Source organism: Melampsora larici-populina (assembly GCF_000204055.1).
Source record: "Melampsora larici-populina 98AG31 unplaced genomic scaffold MELLAscaffold_27, whole genome shotgun sequence".
NCBI lineage: Eukaryota > Fungi > Basidiomycota > Pucciniomycetes > Pucciniales > Melampsoraceae > Melampsora > Melampsora laricis-populina.
The window spans coordinates 561,333-580,153 of NW_006768791.1; the positions used below are offsets into that span (position 1 = coordinate 561,333).

General features: G+C 38.7%; 4 protein-coding genes across 4 annotated transcripts; 2 read left to right on the plus strand and 2 right to left on the minus strand.

Moving 5' to 3' along the window:
- Nucleotides 1-238: 238 nt before the first annotated feature.
- Nucleotides 239-1,062, plus strand: MELLADRAFT_108127 (uncharacterized protein; the record flags this gene model as incomplete). The annotated part of the gene is made up of 2 exons (XM_007411809.1): nt 239-374; nt 449-1,062. The coding sequence occupies 2 exons, from the start codon at nt 239-241 to the stop codon at nt 1,060-1,062; spliced, it is 750 nt and encodes a 249-aa protein (XP_007411871.1).
- Nucleotides 1,063-1,787: 725 nt separating this feature from the next.
- Nucleotides 1,788-6,783, minus strand: MELLADRAFT_88522 (uncharacterized protein; the record flags this gene model as incomplete). The annotated part of the gene is made up of 5 exons (XM_007411883.1): nt 1,788-2,006; nt 2,099-2,991; nt 3,056-3,261; nt 3,331-3,646; nt 3,747-6,783. 5 exons carry the CDS (start codon nt 6,781-6,783, stop codon nt 1,788-1,790), a joined length of 4,671 nt encoding a protein of 1,556 aa, XP_007411945.1.
- A 1,841-nt stretch (nt 6,784-8,624) lies between these two features.
- On the plus strand, nt 8,625-9,491 carry MELLADRAFT_108129 (uncharacterized protein; the record flags this gene model as incomplete). The annotated part of the gene is made up of 4 exons (XM_007411810.1): nt 8,625-8,849; nt 8,943-9,075; nt 9,189-9,300; nt 9,431-9,491. 4 exons carry the CDS (start codon nt 8,625-8,627, stop codon nt 9,489-9,491), a joined length of 531 nt encoding a protein of 176 aa, XP_007411872.1.
- Nucleotides 9,492-17,191: 7,700 nt separating this feature from the next.
- On the minus strand, nt 17,192-18,625 carry MELLADRAFT_108130 (uncharacterized protein; the record flags this gene model as incomplete). The annotated part of the gene is made up of 4 exons (XM_007411882.1): nt 17,192-17,291; nt 18,000-18,117; nt 18,183-18,251; nt 18,514-18,625. The coding sequence occupies 4 exons, from the start codon at nt 18,623-18,625 to the stop codon at nt 17,192-17,194; spliced, it is 399 nt and encodes a 132-aa protein (XP_007411944.1).
- Nucleotides 18,626-18,821: the final 196 nt, after the last annotated feature.

Below are 18,821 nucleotides of genomic sequence, written 5' to 3' on the forward strand. Positions count from 1 at the left end.
ATTGATATTCTTTCTCTTTTGCCCTATATAAAAGCGTACCATGTTCCTTCATCTTTATCTTCAGCACACATCTATCTATCAGATTTTCCCGCTTCTGACATTATCCAATTCTTTTACTTCAATATACTGAGAAACCATTTAAAATCAACTTTTCTAGTAACATCACTTCTCATCTTGTACTAGCATCAGCAACTCATCCCAACCTTATTCTTTTATCAAACCCAACACATCACACAAAATGCACTCCCAATCTTCATCGCCTTCTCTTTTCCAAGGATCATTCGTACCATTTCACGAAGAGACCGCCGAACCCATGTGTGTAACGCAGGTCGCTTTTGATGATCGCTCGGTGTGTGATCAAGAAGTCTTAAGACGTCAGTTAACTTTTACTCCCTTCTTCCTTAATCCAATACCATCGAGCTGACAATCTGATCTTGCTCGCCTGTAGAGTTCATTCCAATGCCATATAGGCATTGTCATCACGATGAACCAATTGTACGGCCAATGCGACAAACCTCGGCCTCAACTTCTCATATGATCAACATGTTTGATCACTTGACTCATACCGAAGAGACGGAATCCAACGCATCAACGTCTCCCAACGTCGGTATCAATGCACGCCTCAAATACCAACACTCATCCAGTCGAGACCCTACTACACGCCCTCAGGATCACAAAGGGGCGAGCCCATTCGATATGGCGATGCAATCTGGTCATAATGCCGACGTAGACTCCCGATCATCACCGCATATGGCGCCTTCTTCTGTACCTCATGACATGATTGATTGGACGCTAGATGTGACTTTAGACGCATCATCCCTTCCGATCTGGGAAGACCCGGCACCAGCAACGCGATCCATAAACGTCAACGTGGATTGTCTCTTGGATCATCAGAGTGTAGAAGAAGATTGTATAGGGGATACCCGTCGTAAGCTGATCTGGGATTACACACCAAGACCACCTCTCTCAAAACGCTCTCGCCATAACACTCCACCTAATCCGAATGACGAAAGGGATGTGAATGTGGAAGAGCCAAGGAAGAGAAGGAAGAGATGCATTTGATCCTGAATGGTCTCAATCCGGTTAGATGGTACAAAGATGATTTACTAGAGATCCTTGTAGGCGGTTTATTGAGATGGTGAAGGTTTTGGAAAGGTTTTAATTGATCAGGAATGTAGACTTGAACATGGGCTATGGGATCGTATTTTTTTATCATCTTTATTTTTTATTTCTTCTTATTCTACTTTTTATCTTTATTCTCAGTCTTACTCCATTTTTCTTTCTTATTTCTTAATGTTGTTCCTCTCAATCGGATGCATGTAGCTGGCCAGGATATATATATCTCTCAGTCAATGTGTACAACCAACATATCTTTTTAATCTTATATCTTGTTGTGATCTCATGACCAATTTGAATTATCTTTCTTCCTTTTTAAGAAGTTCACAACTCGCATGAAAACCAATTTGGCCAGATACTTCATGGTCCATATTATACTGTTCTCAAGTTATTTTCAAACATGCAATCTTTAGTATTACTGATCAAGATTGAATCAATACTATTTTATAGCTATTATCTCCTGAGAGGCTCAGATCATATCTTCTTGATATCTCCAATCATCTTCCCTTAGAAAAATACAAAAAGGAAATCATTAAAATAAAAAAATCTCATTTATCCACACATCATTCGAATTATAATTACATTTCGATGTTTATCAATTCCATTCTCATCTAACAAAGTTCAACTTTCAAATCAAATCAAATCAAAAATTTAAATTTCAACCTTTCAACTTACCTATCAATTAATCCATTAAATTGTCTTTGATGACCACCAGTAGATCCATCAACAATGATTTCTAGAACAGTTTCTTTTAATAACCTTTGAAACTCTTTCAATTGATTTTCTTCCAATAAACTTTCTTGAATCTCTTCAATTTCAACATTCAATAATCTATCAATAATCTCAATTGATAAAATCTTTCTTTCTTCTTTCTTTTTAGATTTTTGTTTCTAATTCGACAAAAAGAAAATAAAACTCAAAAAAATTAGTCTTGATGAAGTAAAGAAATAAATAAATAGATTGATTTTTCTTTTTCACTTACCGATAAGTATTCTAACATGATCGTAAATGCATCTTCAACAAACCCAAACCTTAAAAAACAATCTACCAATCGATCGAATTGATCAAGTTGATTTCTAAACCAATCCAACAACCAAATCGGAACTTTAACCCCTCCAATCCCAGTTTCAAGTATAGATTCCAATACCACCAATCTTTCATCAATCCCACCAAACTTATCTAAATAAAACTTTAATAACCACCAAGCTTTACTCATTAAAGTGCCTTCAAGTTCATAAGCTTTAGAATCATTCAAAACCCATTCTCTATCAAACCCATTCAAGATTTCAATTTCTTCTAAATCTAAACTTAATCTGCAACATGATTCACTTAAACTTTTAAAAATCATCACTAGATTTGAGGATCCTAATTTGATCGATTTCTCGATCCCTTCTTTAATTTTACCTTGGTTTATAAACATTGGAATCAATGTCGGTTCATCTAAATATGATGGATTAATTAATTCAGGTGAGATTGCTTGATTGAATTGGTTTGATAATTCTAATCTAGATAAAGATAATGTATATTCTTTTCGTAAATCGCTTAATGTTAAGATTTCTAAATCAACTGTATGTTTACTAAATTCGCTTTCAGGTACATAATATGTCATCCTTCTTCTTTTACGTGGTAAATGTGTATGTTTCGAAATCGGTTCTATAGTTGATGTACTTGGATACGCTGTAGGTGCTTCGATTTGTGGTTTTGGACATGCTAATGGAATCCAAGCGTGTTTAGCTGGAACTAAGGAAAGTGCATTGATTGCTGCTAGATAGCTTTGACATTGTTGAGTCATTAAGCACTGGTATGCGTCTCCACCTGCTCCTTTCATGGTCACTTCGCCAACCCGTTTACCGTGTTGATACATTGCCATGCCAGCTATATCAATAGATTAAATCATATCAGTTCCTAATCACATCTACAAAGAGAAAGCTGAACATACCACTACGGCAATCTCCTTTGGTAATATGATACGCATATAGAACTTGATAATAATTAGGTGTTGACATAGGATCCGAGTTCCTAGCTCTGAACGAGATCGTCCTTTCAAATTCATTTTGAAGTCCCAAGAATGAAAACCTCAATAACTGGTCTACTTCATTCGCTTCACACATACTCGATACCAAAGTTCTTAAACAGTTATGTTTCCTATACCAAAGAACACTCCAGAAAGTTAGTCAAACCAAATCTCGAACCAGATTAGAAGAAAACACTTACACTTCAGTAGATGGAACCGATACTAAAGCCTGATAAGCATCTTCCCACATTCTTAAATTCACAAATCCCTTAAACATCTTATTCCATAATTCTACGGACCTTCTTTCTTGCTCTTCGTTGCTGTCTTCCTCTTCTTCGTCATCATCATCAGTACAATTTAATGCAAGTTGACAAAACCTAGTAATGGCTAAATCTACACCAAATGGTTCAAGGATCGAGACTATATATTCATAATAGGATCTTAAATTTTGACCAGCTTCGGTGGGTAGGATTCGAACAAGACCACTTTGATCATCCAATTGAAAATTCGGGTCATCTTTTGAGGAAAATGAATTCAAATGGTCATAAATGAAAAAGTGAAGATCAGCAAAACTCGAGAAAAATTTTAAAGTGACCAAAAGATGGAAAAAACTTACAAATAGCAGAACTAGCTTTAACAAAACAACTTTCAGCATCTTCAATCTGACCTAATTCTAATAAACCCAAACCTTTCAAAAACCACATTCCAGCACCTAAATCAGGATAAAGTTCAATAAGTTCTAAAGATAATGTATGAAGTCCTACTTTAATTAAGAAATCGATCAATTGAACATTTTTAGGAAACGTATGAATCATTTTAAATTTCTCTAATGATTCATTACTAAGATTTTCAAGATTAGTTAAAAGTCCAGTTTGATTTAAAAAACTTGAAGCTGATTGAGTTAATGAAATCGAAAGACATGTATCTACCGAAACTTCAGGTAAGAACTTAGTTAACAAAAGTGAACTGATTAAACAAATCGAAGAAGCAGGTTCTAAGTTTTCAAATCCACCAATCTCTAAATTAGGACTAACATGTAAACTAGTTAATTTATTGACTAAATGATCTTCAATTTCTAATGCGAGTTCAGATGAAATCTTAGATGATTGTTGATTGATCCATCTTAAGATCATCACTTGATGAAATGTAAAAATAAATTTAGACAAAATCGAATTAAAATCTTCAAAGTATTGTTCGATTTCTTCTTCTCCATAAACGTAGAGTAAAAAGATCACTACATTCTTGGTGACTTGATATCGAGTTTCGATCGAATTCATCAATAAATCGGTTAATAACATTTGACTTAAGATTGTAGGAGTTGCTAATCTACCACTTGTGGGTGTATCTTGATCCGATTCAGATTGAACTAATTCCGTGGTGGTGAGAATGTTCCATATCAGATCCAGTGTCAGTGGAAGGTCTTTGATGGATTTAAGCTGTGTGGAGACCCTGATCTGTAAGTCATCTTCAATAAATGGTTCTAACCTTCGACTGAACAAATCTTCAGCCATATCGACGAACGAGAACTTCGAAGGCCTCCTTATAGTCTGTAAGAGTTCTTCTTCCAATGGTTTCACCACATCCAACGATGAGATCCCCGATAAAAGTGTTTTGGTAGTATTAATAAGGTTGATAAGATCAATTCGGTTGTTAAGATTACTAAGAAGTGGATGAAATTTATCGATGTCAGATATCTGTTGTCGAAGCAAGATGGGTTTTAAATTAGCTTCTTCTTCCTTGGCAATTTGAAGCATCAAGGTGGTTGTATCGATCAAGACAGGTGCAGTAATCGAACGTCGACCAAAGACCAAGACCATTTGTCGATCTGAATCCACGGCAAGCTCGATAGGCCAAAGTGCAGATGCTCGACTCTCAGAACACATAGCCGCAAACTTTAACCATTCGATCCTTAGCTTTCTGTGAAAGACATCCATCATGGGCGATCCAGTGATACTAGAGATTTCTAAAGACACATTTGAACCCACGATCGCGCAAATCTTTTCTTCAAGACTTTCGAAATCATTGGTTGAATCGATCATGTCACCACCTCTTTCCATCAATAATTGTTCTTCATAAGTAGCAAGAGCATGTTCGAGTGTAGAAGGAGAATAATGACCCGGTTTGAAAAGATGATCAATGAAAACTTCAGATACACTCAAGTTAGAATGATCAGTAATCAACTCATCAAAATAAGTTGAATTCCAAGGAGTAGCTCGATCAGGTGGAAGAATCGTCATCCAATCTGTTCTAGGTAATTCTTTCCAACTTCTAGTTTCATGTAAAAGAGCATATCTTATGATCCCTTCACCACCTACTTCATCATCCCAAACAGTCCACAGTCCTAAAGGTTTTTGTGAAGGTGAAGTAGAAGATTGATGAGAAAGATCAACGCGTGAGATTCGAAAGTCGCGTAATTCACTGGTAGATTGATTTGGAATTGATTGAAATCCGATTTGACAATGCCGTTCTTCTAATAAAATCAAATTACTGAACCGATGATCGCTTGTCATTGACATTCCAAAAGTGATAAAACTTGGTGAATGAATTGAAGGAACGAAGACTACCAAGAAACCTTCATACGTAGGATCATCACCTTCATCTGAATATGCAAATCTAGCTAATGCTCTAGGTGCAGCAGGTAATAAAGAAACATCTCGACGATCTTCTTGAATGGTAGGTTGATTTGATATCGATTTGCTTCCTAGCGAATGTTCTCTTAAACATTCACCACTTGCTAAACTCCAAACTCTTAATTTCCTATCTCTACTAATAGTAAATATCCAACCGTCTTCACCACTTCCACCTGTAGTCACATGACTGGTAATTGAGATTGTAGAACTTGGAGTAGCGACCCATTCATGTGCTGAACTACTGATCGTCTTTGATGAATTCCATGTGGGTAATAAACCCCAGATTCCATTCCTTGTAGTCAGATTACTTGATTTCCATCCATATTGATCTTCGATTCCAACTAATTTACCCCAAGAAAGATGAGTTAAAACTCCATCTGTACAAGAAATCACTAAATTATTAGAATCAATTCCATGATATAAGATCACCAATCGATTTATAATGGCTTCTACTTCTATATCAGATGACCAATCTTCTTCAAATAATTCAGCATAAAACAAATGAGGTGCCGTGAATTTTAATCGATATAGAATTGATGCTTCAGTTAGAACTAAAATGATTAAACTATTATCGTTTGGATCTGTTGTAAGATAAGGTGTTGGAATGATTTTATCACGAAATCTGAATTGAACTGGTGGATGACAACCTGATCTATCTAAAGCGGACAGACTTTCATCTTCGTCATCTTCTGTATCTTCTTCTTCTGCTTCGTCTTCTTGATCGTGTTTTGAGGTCGATGATAATTTGATTGAACTTAACCATCTTAATTCTAAAGAATAACCATCGTTTAAAACTGAAGCTTTTATGAAACCATTTGAAGTGTTTGAAGGAAAGTGAGTAATAGATTGAGATGAATGCGACGATTGGAATGACGATGATGACGATGATGGTGTTGTTGTTGTTGAAGTAGTTGAAGTAGATTGAATGGTATCGGGTATTTGATATTCTATGACTGATTCGAATGGAGGTCTGAGTGAGTCTATGAAAGTAGTAGCAGTACTCAAGTTTGAATAGCTCAGCATTCTTTCTGTTCGATTGGTTCAAAGTTGAGGGTAAACAGCCTACCATTCACTTTTTGGGTCTTCGATCAAATTTTCATACCAACAATACATTTTACCATCACGCGTCAAAACTACAGTTTTATGAAATACATTCTTCTTCGCAGATTGTCTGGGTCTCGAAAGCCAGCTGAGGAAATAAAGCTGAGCCTTGGAGGATCATGACCATTCTTCTGCTTCTGAAAACCTCCTATGGGTATATATGTACCTCATCAGAATTTGTCAAAATCCTCACACATCCTCACCGATACTGTGTACGACGGGATTTTGCAGAGTTTGAGCTGATGAGCAGCACTTTCTGTGATGCGTTTTGACTTCCTCCCTTTAAAGACCACTCGATTTTGATATACAATCGTGGTCCCCAAAGAACATCATTGTATTTCTAAACCCTCTGATAAAAAGATATTTTTCATTGATCTGAAGATAGTGCTGGCTCACTCTTGAGCACTCTGGATTCAGATTCCTCGCCAAAATATAATATACCTCTTGTAATAATGTGTCATTCTTGGCACATTGAATGAGAAAATAGTTTTTGAGCAGGCCTGAACTTGAAGGTTTACTGTCTCAAAAACCCACATTGAGAGTAAAAGCCAATCAGGTAGGAACAAAGGCATACGAACTGAATGTTTGATGGGCAGGACGAGGCGGTGAAGGAGAAGTTTGTTTTTGAGGCGGTGCTATGTCTTCTTCATTCACTTCATTTGCACAAAGCTTATTGGACGAATTTCACGAGGGTATGAGTTGGTTCGGATAAATTCCAGGTCCATGCATGTCAGATTTAGATTTGGATCAGGATAAGTAGCGAGAATATCTGCGAGGGATCGATGATTGTAAACGTATGTGGGTATATTTTGGTTGAACTTGCACTGCCACAAAGGTAGAAATCGACTGGTGAAAAAGTCTACAACTCGAGCTTTGATATCAACCTAAACGGACGCAGCCGAACGGGAGGGAGTTCGATTTACATAGATTTCTTCGGCAATTTGGCAATAGCAATCAAAGTTCAAATAGAGCTCTTCAGCTTGATTGAACGGTTTACAACTGGTCTTGTTGCAGTAATTCACCACATCCGCCCTCGCTCGACAACCGTCTTTTCATCCAAGCACGTCACGAAAGTACTTTGAGATGTTGACCCAAAATATGCGAGCAGCAATCGCGGCCAGTCTCATGCTAGGATCACTTAACCTCTCTGGTCACAAGCTCGCATGCACACCTGAAGAAATTTGCTTCTCAACGAAGGGGGGGCGTTCAAGTCACAGTTTGAAGAAGAAGCATGAGGTACAAGACTGTAGGGAGGGGGGGAACGCTCGCAACATGTTACACGATGATTGAGCTTACAGGATTCTTTCAACTTCCAATCTCATCAAGTTGTTATGAACCAAGTTGAGGCAAATCATTTGAGCAAACTCAGAGCTCTTGGATGCTGTGAACCATCAACGACGACACCAAACTGGACAACCTCGAATCGGCAATAAGCCCTCAAGCTTTAGCTTTCGCATATATAGACTAAGCTCTTTAGCATTAGTATCAATCAGTTTGGAGACAATTCTGTGAATCCCGATCTTCCTTGATTTCTCTACTTACTATTTCTCTTCATCTTTATAACATCTTATCTCTCCTCGAAACCGTGCCTTCAGTTCAATCACCGCTCATTTATATATAAACATCCTAGAACAGTCACATCAAAAAAACTGCTGAATTCCATCGAGGTCATATTGATTTTGACCATCAGCTTTCCATCTTCAGCTCATATATAATACAACTACCCTGGAAATCTCTTCCTTAGACTCTTTTCGCTCAAGACAATGGAGAATTGTAGCAACAAATCAACTTTGTTTCTCACAAGCGCTTTCATTGGCCTCCTGATTGCTACCCATGCTTGTGCTACTGTTCTTATGCCTCGCCAGATGATTGCCGCTCAAGCCAACACCCGCATGATGTCAGAGGGCTGTCCGAATCATGGAGGTGCTCAAACAGCTTGCTCAGTGGTGTCTGGAAACTGGAGCACCAAGTCATATAACTGCCCCAAAGTAAGTCGTGTTCGCTTCATGTGGACAGACTTACACAGCTTTGATTCTTCTAAAACAAAAGTTTCCTGATTATTTTGGCCTCTCTTATCACAGAGCACGATCTCGGCAGCGGCACTCATGACTGTTACTGATGCGATCCTCATAGACACCAAGAATGCTAAGAAAGTCACGACTTGGCCAGGTTTCCCGACCACCTGTAAAGGCGAAAAATACTATGTTGATCATGGTACGTGAGATTTACGCTTGTTCTTTGTTTCATCACAGATGAAGCTCTTGATTTTGATCCTGCCTGATATCTCTGTGCGTCTCTGGTGATAACTTCAAACCATTTATGTTCAGGTTCTTGGACCTTGTTTTACTCTGTCGCAGCTACGTGTCAGTGCAAAGATGATGTGACTCCAGATTGCAATGGTGCAACTGGACTGAGTGAAAAAGCTTGTAACATTGCCAGGTATGTTCAGATCTTTCTTTGTTGAAAAACATTCTAGCTTTTATATCCAAATACCTTTATAAAATTCATCGAATAATTTTAAAACTAATTGTATCTTAATACTTTCTCTTTCAAAAATGAAATCATCTAGCTTTGACCTTTGTGGTTTGATTGAAAAGGATAACCCATCAGTTCCTTGTACGGCTGCCTAATTCTATATATCAAAATCAAAGACAAACACACGTATATGTCTTTTGAAGATTCGGCATGATTCAATTCATATCTTGACGTTCACGAAGCCTCAAAGTTTTTGATATCAACTTCCCCAGTACTCTACCTCTTTTGTGTCTCCATTTGTTGTTATCTGTATGTGTGGCAGAATAACAAAAGCATCGCATACTTGTTTACTTGATTGATAGCTCAAAAGTAAATGTATTTCAAATTAAGACTTCTCTCCATTGACTGAAGGCTAAGCCACTAAAAGTGGATTCGAGTCACATGACTATATCCATATCTCCCGAGGTAGACTTTGAATTCCGTAGCTTTCTTGTCTTTCTTAAAAATTTTGAGCCGATGAAGAAATCTCAAGAATGTAAAATCTACAAACCATCATGTTACTAAGACTTGCAGTCTTTGGGAATATAAGAAACCCTTCAGAGAAGAATCTTAAAACTTCCCCCAAATACCAGTATGCTTTGCAATCAGACCATCTACCATTAACTAATAAAAGAAGTGGGACTACTGCAATACAGGTCACTTGTAATCTCAATCACCTAGGCCTTAATGACATTGTCCTCTTACTCAACAATCATTATTATTTCTCTTACTTTTTGCGCAGTTTAAGGGGTCCTGACTGCATAAACATTTCCTTCCATTCAACCACATTTATTGTAGGGAGAATGTTTAAATCAGACTTAGCCAAAGCTAACATAAACTTAGATAAAGGTGGAATGGGTCAAGCAAGAGCAAAACCTCAAAAGAAAGAGCTGAATAGGTATTTTATTTACCATCTCATCTATACACACTCTGTAAATTGGGTTTTCAACAAATCATATGTGTTGATATGCTGATACACAAGAAGGGATGAAAATGGATGAAGATTTGAAAATATTGAGCTTGGCAATATCAACTCTAGCCAAAAAAAAACATCAATAGTTGCCTTTTATCTTGATACCTCCGAGATACTTGTATGGACTATCATCCCGAAAATATCAGTTTTGTTAAAAAAATCTTATTTTGTAAAGGTTTTACATCTTGAAGCAATTACATTTACTAATCATTGTAAGAAATGTAGGTCAAAAGCTATACACAGGCTTACTTGTCTTTTTATATCTAATCAAACCAAGAAGATACTGATTTCAATGAATTCATTTGTGTCAAGAATCCACTAAACCATCAATAATGAAGTACTTTCCATGGCAAGGTCAGTAGCAGCATCACCCAGATTCAGATTCAAATTCAAAGTCCTTCATGGAAATTCAGCAGAAAGATGAATTTTCAAAATTGTCTGTTACAGAACATAAGGAGAACTGGTAAAACAAGCAGAAGAAAGTTTGTTTGAAAATAGTAACATGGTTATGATGGTGAGATGAAAATAATCAGCACACAGTATGAGTTGTCAGACTGATTAGTGATTGTAGTGGACTTCATTGTGCAAGTGGAAGGTGCAACATTTACAAAGCATTTTCCAGTGGCAAGGTAAAGAGAAGCTCAATAGATCTGTACCACATGCTTTGATCTATGAACAAAAATAATGATCTGAAGTTCAGTAGGTTTGTGATCCAATTGAGGACCTCATGATTTCAGATACATTTTTAAGACAACTCAAATATTTGTAATCATTCAGTTGGGAGCTGGCATATACAGTAAATTCCATAAAGAATGAAATGTTCAATTTTTGAAAAAACCTGATGGTCCGTGCACCGCGCAGCAGCGGCCATATCTGATCGGGCCACCCTGTCAAATAAGCGCTCACGCACTTGATGATCTGCAGAAGATTGTTGCTGGTTTCTTTAGTTGTCTTTTTTTAGTCTTCAATTGTTGAAGGGTTTTTTTTCTTGTTTTTTTTTCTTCGTTGGGGGTTGGGGTTGACCGTTGACCCTCCTATCCATGCTGAATCAACCGCCAAGTAGCCCACACTGATTTCCGTGTTCCCCTCTCTTTCTTCGTTCCCAAACCAGTTTCCTGCTTTGCCACCTTTCCAAACATTCGATTCTACCCGTCAAAATGGGATTTCAACGTTATTCAGAGGAACTCGAGCTCCTGGCTACTTGGTTGGCCATGGAGCGGGTCCCTCTTGCCGATATCACAACATTCGATTAAGAACAAACATCTCACCAGTTTTGCTATACCAATGGAAAAATATCTTATGTAACACCAACAGCGTCATCAGAGACCCAGCAACCTATGAGACTCGTGGTCGACCCTTTCTTTTGTCCAACGAGAACCTTGCCCTAGTTCACAACCTTGTGAATGATCAACCCGCAGTCTATCTTGACAAGTTGAAAACGGAGATAGCTGCTATGACTGGGTTGACTATTTCTCGTGCAACCCTCTGTTGTGAACTTCATCACCGTCTAGGACTATCTCTTTTAGTCACCCAAGGGGTCCATCCTAATCAATCCCCGGAGGAGCGGACAGATTTTATGTTTTGGGTGGCTGGAATACCACCTGAATATCTGGTATTTATTGGTACGTGCTTGACCCTGATTTCCTCTATCTAGTCCGTCTCACTAACCATTTTGGAATTGTAGATGAGAGCGGAGTTGTGGGTTGTGATGCTTCTTGAACACACAGCTGGGCCAAGCGAGGAACTCAGACACTTCGCCAGCCCCAATACACCAAACGTAGTCATTGGATCTTACTGCCTGCTGTTAGCGAGGAGGTAATGATTGCTGGGGTCGTCATTGAGGGCCTGTACGCAGGATCGATGTTGAGCTCTTTCTGAAAAATGACTTGGTACGTGTTGCTCTCAATTCTACTTCACCTTCATCTGCTTTTTTGATTCTCAACTCATTTTTGGTTGGGTCACTTCCTCCTTGCATTCTAGCTCCCAGTGATGAACCAATACCCAGGTCCAAACTCGGTGCTAGTCATGGACAATGCACGAGTGCATCATGGTGGGAGAATATTGAAGCTTTGCAACCAGGCTGGAATCCTGGTAATCTATCTCCCAGCGTATTCACCGGATATGAATCCGATCAAAAACACTTTTCACTGTACCAAGTCCTGGTTGAAAAGAGAAGATACAGTTGCCGCTCGATATAAGCACACATTGAGTAAGCATATTTTGCTATAGGAATCAAATTTTGGTGAAACAAAAATGAAAATATGCAGTACACTCCTTTCAAAATGATGCATCATGCTTTGTAAGCATCAAATTTGGTGCATTTTAGTGATGCTTATAGTGAGCGGCGACTGTAGATGGTTTTTCAAGGCCAATAAGGCCAAATACCTCCTCCTTTTGGCCGCCAGAGTGATGACTCGTCAATTGATGCAACCCCTCATTGCCCACGCTGGGTACACCACTCGGCACTATTGGGTCAGGTACAACCATTGGTTTGAGGTTTAGATTATATTACTATCCAAAGGCTTTCATGCCTATCAAATATTTTTGTTATTTCTTTTTTTTAGCTATGATTAGCTCAATGTAGCCTCTTGAAAGCAATTGTTTAGTTGCGATGGTCACGCTACGAAATGTTATTTTTCAATTCTCGTCTGGTTGTTGCAATTCTCGTGTCATTTCTCAATAACTATGATGACATAGATTTGTTTGTATCTGGTGTCCCTCCTGAGCACTTTTGATGTTTTCGTGGTCAAATAAAAGAGTGCCAAGTCCCAGCAGATTGGCTGTGCAATTAAAACCACTTGAAGGTCTATGACAGTTTCACAATTATGACAAACAAGTTGAAAGGCCCCCGTCAAAAATCAAATCAATTTGAAGGTTACAAGGATTGAGTGTAAATCAAAGGTCACTCTTGATTTTGGTGTCACAACTTTGGCAAAATCAATCACATGTGACACAGCCCCCAGCTACTGGGCTCTGGCAGGCCAGAGATTACCTTGGCTTCATGAAAGATTCATGAAAGATTCAGAAAGATTTCAAAAAGACTTCAACATAATATCATGTGGGGCCATTTGCCTGTCCGACCACCAAAATTCCAATGTCATCATATGATGTCATAAATCTGTACACACCTGCTCCTGTATTCACAGATTCAGAATATATAGTCTATTAAACTTTATCATGTAAATTGACTGAGTTATTGAGGTTTGAAAAAAAAATCACAGATACTATTTTTGTACTATACATAAGACTGGGATCTTGGATATCTTAAATCTTTATCAATATACATATAAAATAAACTTTCTATTCCACTGTACAATACATGTTTCTACATTTTTTATTTTTGCAGCCTTTGTCCAAAAGGCATATTTCTATATGTAATTGTGAATTCTACATGAGCAGTCCATTCTTTCCCTGATTTGTTGATTCTAGGAAGGATAGGAATAAATTGATGGCAGAGACTTTTGGAAATTATTATTTACATGCATATCAGTGCCTGATGTGGGCCCTACAATTCATCACAATTTGCCTCAAGGTCAAAGAACTTCAGAAAATCCAACTTATGTATATAATCCACTATTACATATAAAAATACTACCCATAGGTACAAAGGCTGTAGGGAACAGAAATGTGGAGAAACATAGTGCGGAAAATATTATCAAACCTAATGTATATGTATATTGACAAAGATTGAAGATATTCAAGATCCCAGTCTTGTGTATAAGGGCCTCTCAAACCTGACCCGGTGTCAAAAAACCCAGTTGACCCAGTTGACTTTTTGGCTGGGAGCTGTCAATAAATGTCAAATTTCTATACAAAGTTACTGCCAAAAAGTCAACTGGGTCAACTGGGTTTTTGAAAACCGGGTCAGGTTTGAGAGCCCCTATAGTACAAAAATAGTATTTTTTATCCGTGATTGTTTTTTCAAACCTCAATAACTCAGTCAATTTACATGATAAAGTTTAATAGACTATATATTCTTGATCTGTGAATACAGGAGCAGGTGTGTACAGATTTATGACATCATATGATGACATTGGAATTTTGGTGGTCAGACAGGCAAATGGCCCCACATGATATTATGTTGAAGGCTTTTTGAAATCTTTCTGAATCTTTCATGAATCTTTCTTGGAGTCAGTGGTAGGCTCTGGCCTGCCAGAGCCTAGTAGATGGGGGCTGTGTGAAAGCACCCTCTGAAACCCTTCACAGAAGAACTTGATTGTGTTCAATAAGTATGCTTCTTTACTCACGATGTCACACTGAGACCAAATTGGAATCTCGCGCTGAGCAGGCCAGGTATGTGAGAAATCAGCGGGTATCATATTCATTAAGACCATGAGACTTAAATCCGCGAACACAAAAAGGAATAGCACACAAAATTTTTACAGAACTAAAAATCTTTTCAATTGTGATGAGAGAAGCTTTTTCAGGAAGGCAGTATGATTTTTTGAAACAAAAAAGGTAAAACACTAAAACAAAATGATTTGATTAGCAACATACTGGTTTCTTTTCTGAGTGGTAATTGAAGAACAAGAGACAATATAATTTTTATTAAACAAAAAAGAGATTAGATATTTCTATATCTACATATTGTTATCTTTTTGGATTCGGACAGGGATTGAAACAATTAAGCGTGTTTTTTAGATGGCATGACTTTGATTTCACAGTCATCCTCAGAATCTGAAACCACAATACCATTCAAACAAAGCTTTGATTCTTCAAGTTCAACTAGATGATGATAGAACCGCCGTGCACACTCCATCAAGGCCCAGCCAGTGCCAAATGGTATCCCCCAATGTTCCATATTGCGCGTGTCATATGACCCTGGAAATAAGAAAGGATAAAAATTACAAATCCCGTGGTCTTCAAATGCCTCAATAACCAGATCCTTCTCGTCTTCAGGAACATCAGTGAATAACACAAAGTTGTGAATAGTTGAAAAATGCGCAAGTCTCTTGGTCTTGTGGCAATCTACCTCGAAATCCATATCCTGCATCTCAGCGTATCCCCAGGGAGCATCAGATGCTTTGGATACAGGTAGGTCTTTCGCCGTCTTGGAACGCTTAGCCGACATGATTGGCGTGGTAGTCACTAGTTCTCGCTTGATAGACTCCCACTTGAAGCTGGGTTCCTTGGGTGGGTTATCCTTTGTGACACCATTGGTTCCTTTGGCCTTGAGTGTTTACAATAATCACCATCATGTCAACCAAAGAATTAAGAAACACGACAAACTGGCGAAAAAGACTTACTAAAACTTTTGCCCACTTGACCATGTGCTCAAAGGACAAGATCATGATCCGAGTCGGTTGAAGCTTATGGACTAGGCAATAACCTTCTTTGCAGGTGTTTCCAAGTGCCTTATGATGAGCAATCAAATCGGTCAAGATTTTTTTTTGTTTGGGAACTGGGTCTGAATGATCAAGCTTGTCTTGCAAAGTGGTTCGGCCTTGATAAACTACGTTTCAAGCTGCCAAAACAGCATGAGCCAAAGACCGTTTCTAATCACAAAAAGGGAATTGAAGACTGTCAATGTTCAGCCGATTAGGGAAAGAATCAGCCAACTAATCTTACCCTGATTTCTTTCTGAACTGCTTTGGAAGGATTTTCCATTGTCAACGTGATTCCTTTTTCTGCGGTAGCATTTTTCTCCACCGCGGCAAAAAAAGGTTCCAAGTCTTTATCTTCCTCAGGCTGGAATTCTTTACCCTTGCCATAAGTAGGGTGCTGGGAGATGTAAAGGCAAAGTGAGAGCTGCTTGTTGGCGTCGGCAGTTTGGAAGAGGGTGGACATGCCGCCAGAGCTGTTGTTGGTTATCTTGTCTGCAATTGTGAACAAGTGAGATTTGAGATTGGCAATGGAACAATTGGTGACGTCGATGTGTTGCTTCGTTACGGGGAACTTGTGTGGAATCCATTGGGCTTTGTGGTTCGCCTTGACAGGGCCCTTGCTTGCTTCCGGAGTGTACAGACCAAAAGTGATCAAAAAATCATACACCTTCTGAATTACAACTTTGGGTTCAGCAACTAGGACAGACCAATTGAAGTCAGTACAGTGAATCAAAAGATCCATATGGTCAGTGTCACTTACCAGGTTCAATGAAAGGAGTTGGTCCTCTGACGGGGGCTCCTTCTTTGTCCGGAGAAGAGTGTCTGTAATCAAAAGCAACCGGTGTACTGGAACCTTCATATCCCTCGTTGGCCAAATATTGCTTGGCCATCTTCACAAATTCAGAATTGGACCTGAAACACCAAGATCAAAATCAGCAATTTTAGTTCCCTTGGATTTTGGATTAGAAAACGCACTGGCTACTGATTTTGGAAAGGTTAGACATATCTAAGACGTACTCAAAGATGAAGGATAAAATTTGGACGCTGCAAAACAGGGGGATGAATGTGAAATATTCAAGAGACAATGGGGAATGATCGAAAGAGTCTGAGTTGATTGAAGAAACTGTGGATATGGGTGTGCCAGATAATTGACGAGATTGAGCGCGGCTGGAGATTGATCGTTGAGGGCTTCCCCATCGGGCCATCAAGGGTCCCCTCATCAGAGATTGGAGATGTTGTACAATGCAAAGGACTCGAGGTTTGTGAAATTTCTTGAGAATTGAGGTTCGTGACCGTTGTTGAGATTTGAGAAGGCGGGATCTGGACAGGATCTGATTGTTAATGCTGATCCTGGTGGTTTGAAGCTCGTCTGACTACATGGTGCATGGACCATCAGGTTTTTTTGAAAATTGAACATTTCATTCTTTATGGAATTTACTGTAATATAGATAATCAACTCCAAAGGCTTCAAAAGAGAAAGGTTAGACATTTTAATCTGATCATTGAAGCAAGTTTCTAATCACCAATTTACTCTTTGAACATCGGCATCATCAATGCCATTCTGGGTTGAATGCAGTTGACCAGTATAAGTGATACCACAAAGGAATTTTCCATTCAAGCTGTGATAGTCAGCAGTGGAGAGGTCATAGCAATGAAGACAGTATAATCTATAACAAAGTATCAGTACCATTACCCAGAAATAAGACAGAATTATCAGAAACATGGGGTACTACTACCACAGGTTCATTTAGTCCTCACAACCAAAGGGGGGCAGTGAAGCTGGCAGCAACCCCCAAAATTTAAGCTAGCCAATTATAGCCACATAAATATCAGCTGGGACAGTGAAAGAAACATCTTGAAGGCTAAATTTGATACAAATAGGCCAAAATCAATCATAAGAGAATCCAGTGTTGTAATAAACTTTTCCCCTATAAGTATTGAGGTTGAAATAAATGCAGTACATGGCCATAATTAATTGGATCCTGGTCCAAAATGTGAAAACAGAGTGTACATAAGATCAGCTTATTGCCTTGCAGAACAATGAGTTTCAAGCAATAACTATTCATATAAAGATATGTATTGGGGGGTTTGAATAATTTTATTGACCAATACTTCAATGGGCCTACAGAGTTTCAAGGGGTGATATTTGGACAATATTTAGATCAATAAAGTAAGAATCAAGTTGTAGAATCGTCACCTCCTCCATCTGATGTGGTGATCTTATCACGTTTAACAACTGAAGCGTGTCATCAATGATTTACTATTCGAAAAATCACAATCTTCAATTTTCATTCATTGGTATCGACTTCAATGAAAATTTCACTCACTACCACTCTTGTTGACCGGGGTCCTCAGACTCTTCAGGTGAGGCCTGGCTTGGTGAAGCTTGGTGGAAGTTTGGATTCGCTTTAGTAGCATCACATCTGACCCAAGCCAAATAGTGTCCTAGTAGATATATATCATACATCAGCATCATTAGAGACATACAAAAAGACTGAAAACAGACAAACCTCTATCGGCGGATATTCCTTCACAAGTCACGATTCCACCGAGTTCATCTGTCACATTTGCTCCAACGTCTTTGATCAGATCGGAATCAACCAGGCTGTGCAAAAGCGCACGCTTCTCTTTCTAAGCGCCCCTTCATCTTCATCCAGATCCATGTCAGATGGTTGCGTAGCTCGACTTGAAGTACTAGGCTCTTCGGTGGCTGGTGCGGTGCTCGAATGAAGACTAGCCGATTGTATCCCTTTAGCAGCTTCTTCCTTTGTAATTATCTTCCTCTCCTTCTTATTCTTGATACGTTCTCCTCGATCTTTCTCCACAGTTGTTTGATCTTACCAACCGCTGGTCCAATTTTGGCTCTCAAGTCGTCCGTCAATAAGTCAGTGAGATTCAAGTTGAATGGATAATTTACTTTCTCGTATGATTCTCGTCTGCATTCCAATATCATGTCTGCAAAAGAATCGAACCATGAACAGCCAAGTATCTAAGATACATTCATAACAGATCATCAGATTAAGAGAAAAACGATGGATCCACGTATTGTAAGGGACGTACGATGGACCAGGTAAGCGAGAAGGTTTTCAGCTCTTCATGTACAAGTGAGGCCGGAAAAGATACGACACCAGTTTACTCCGCTGGCCCCG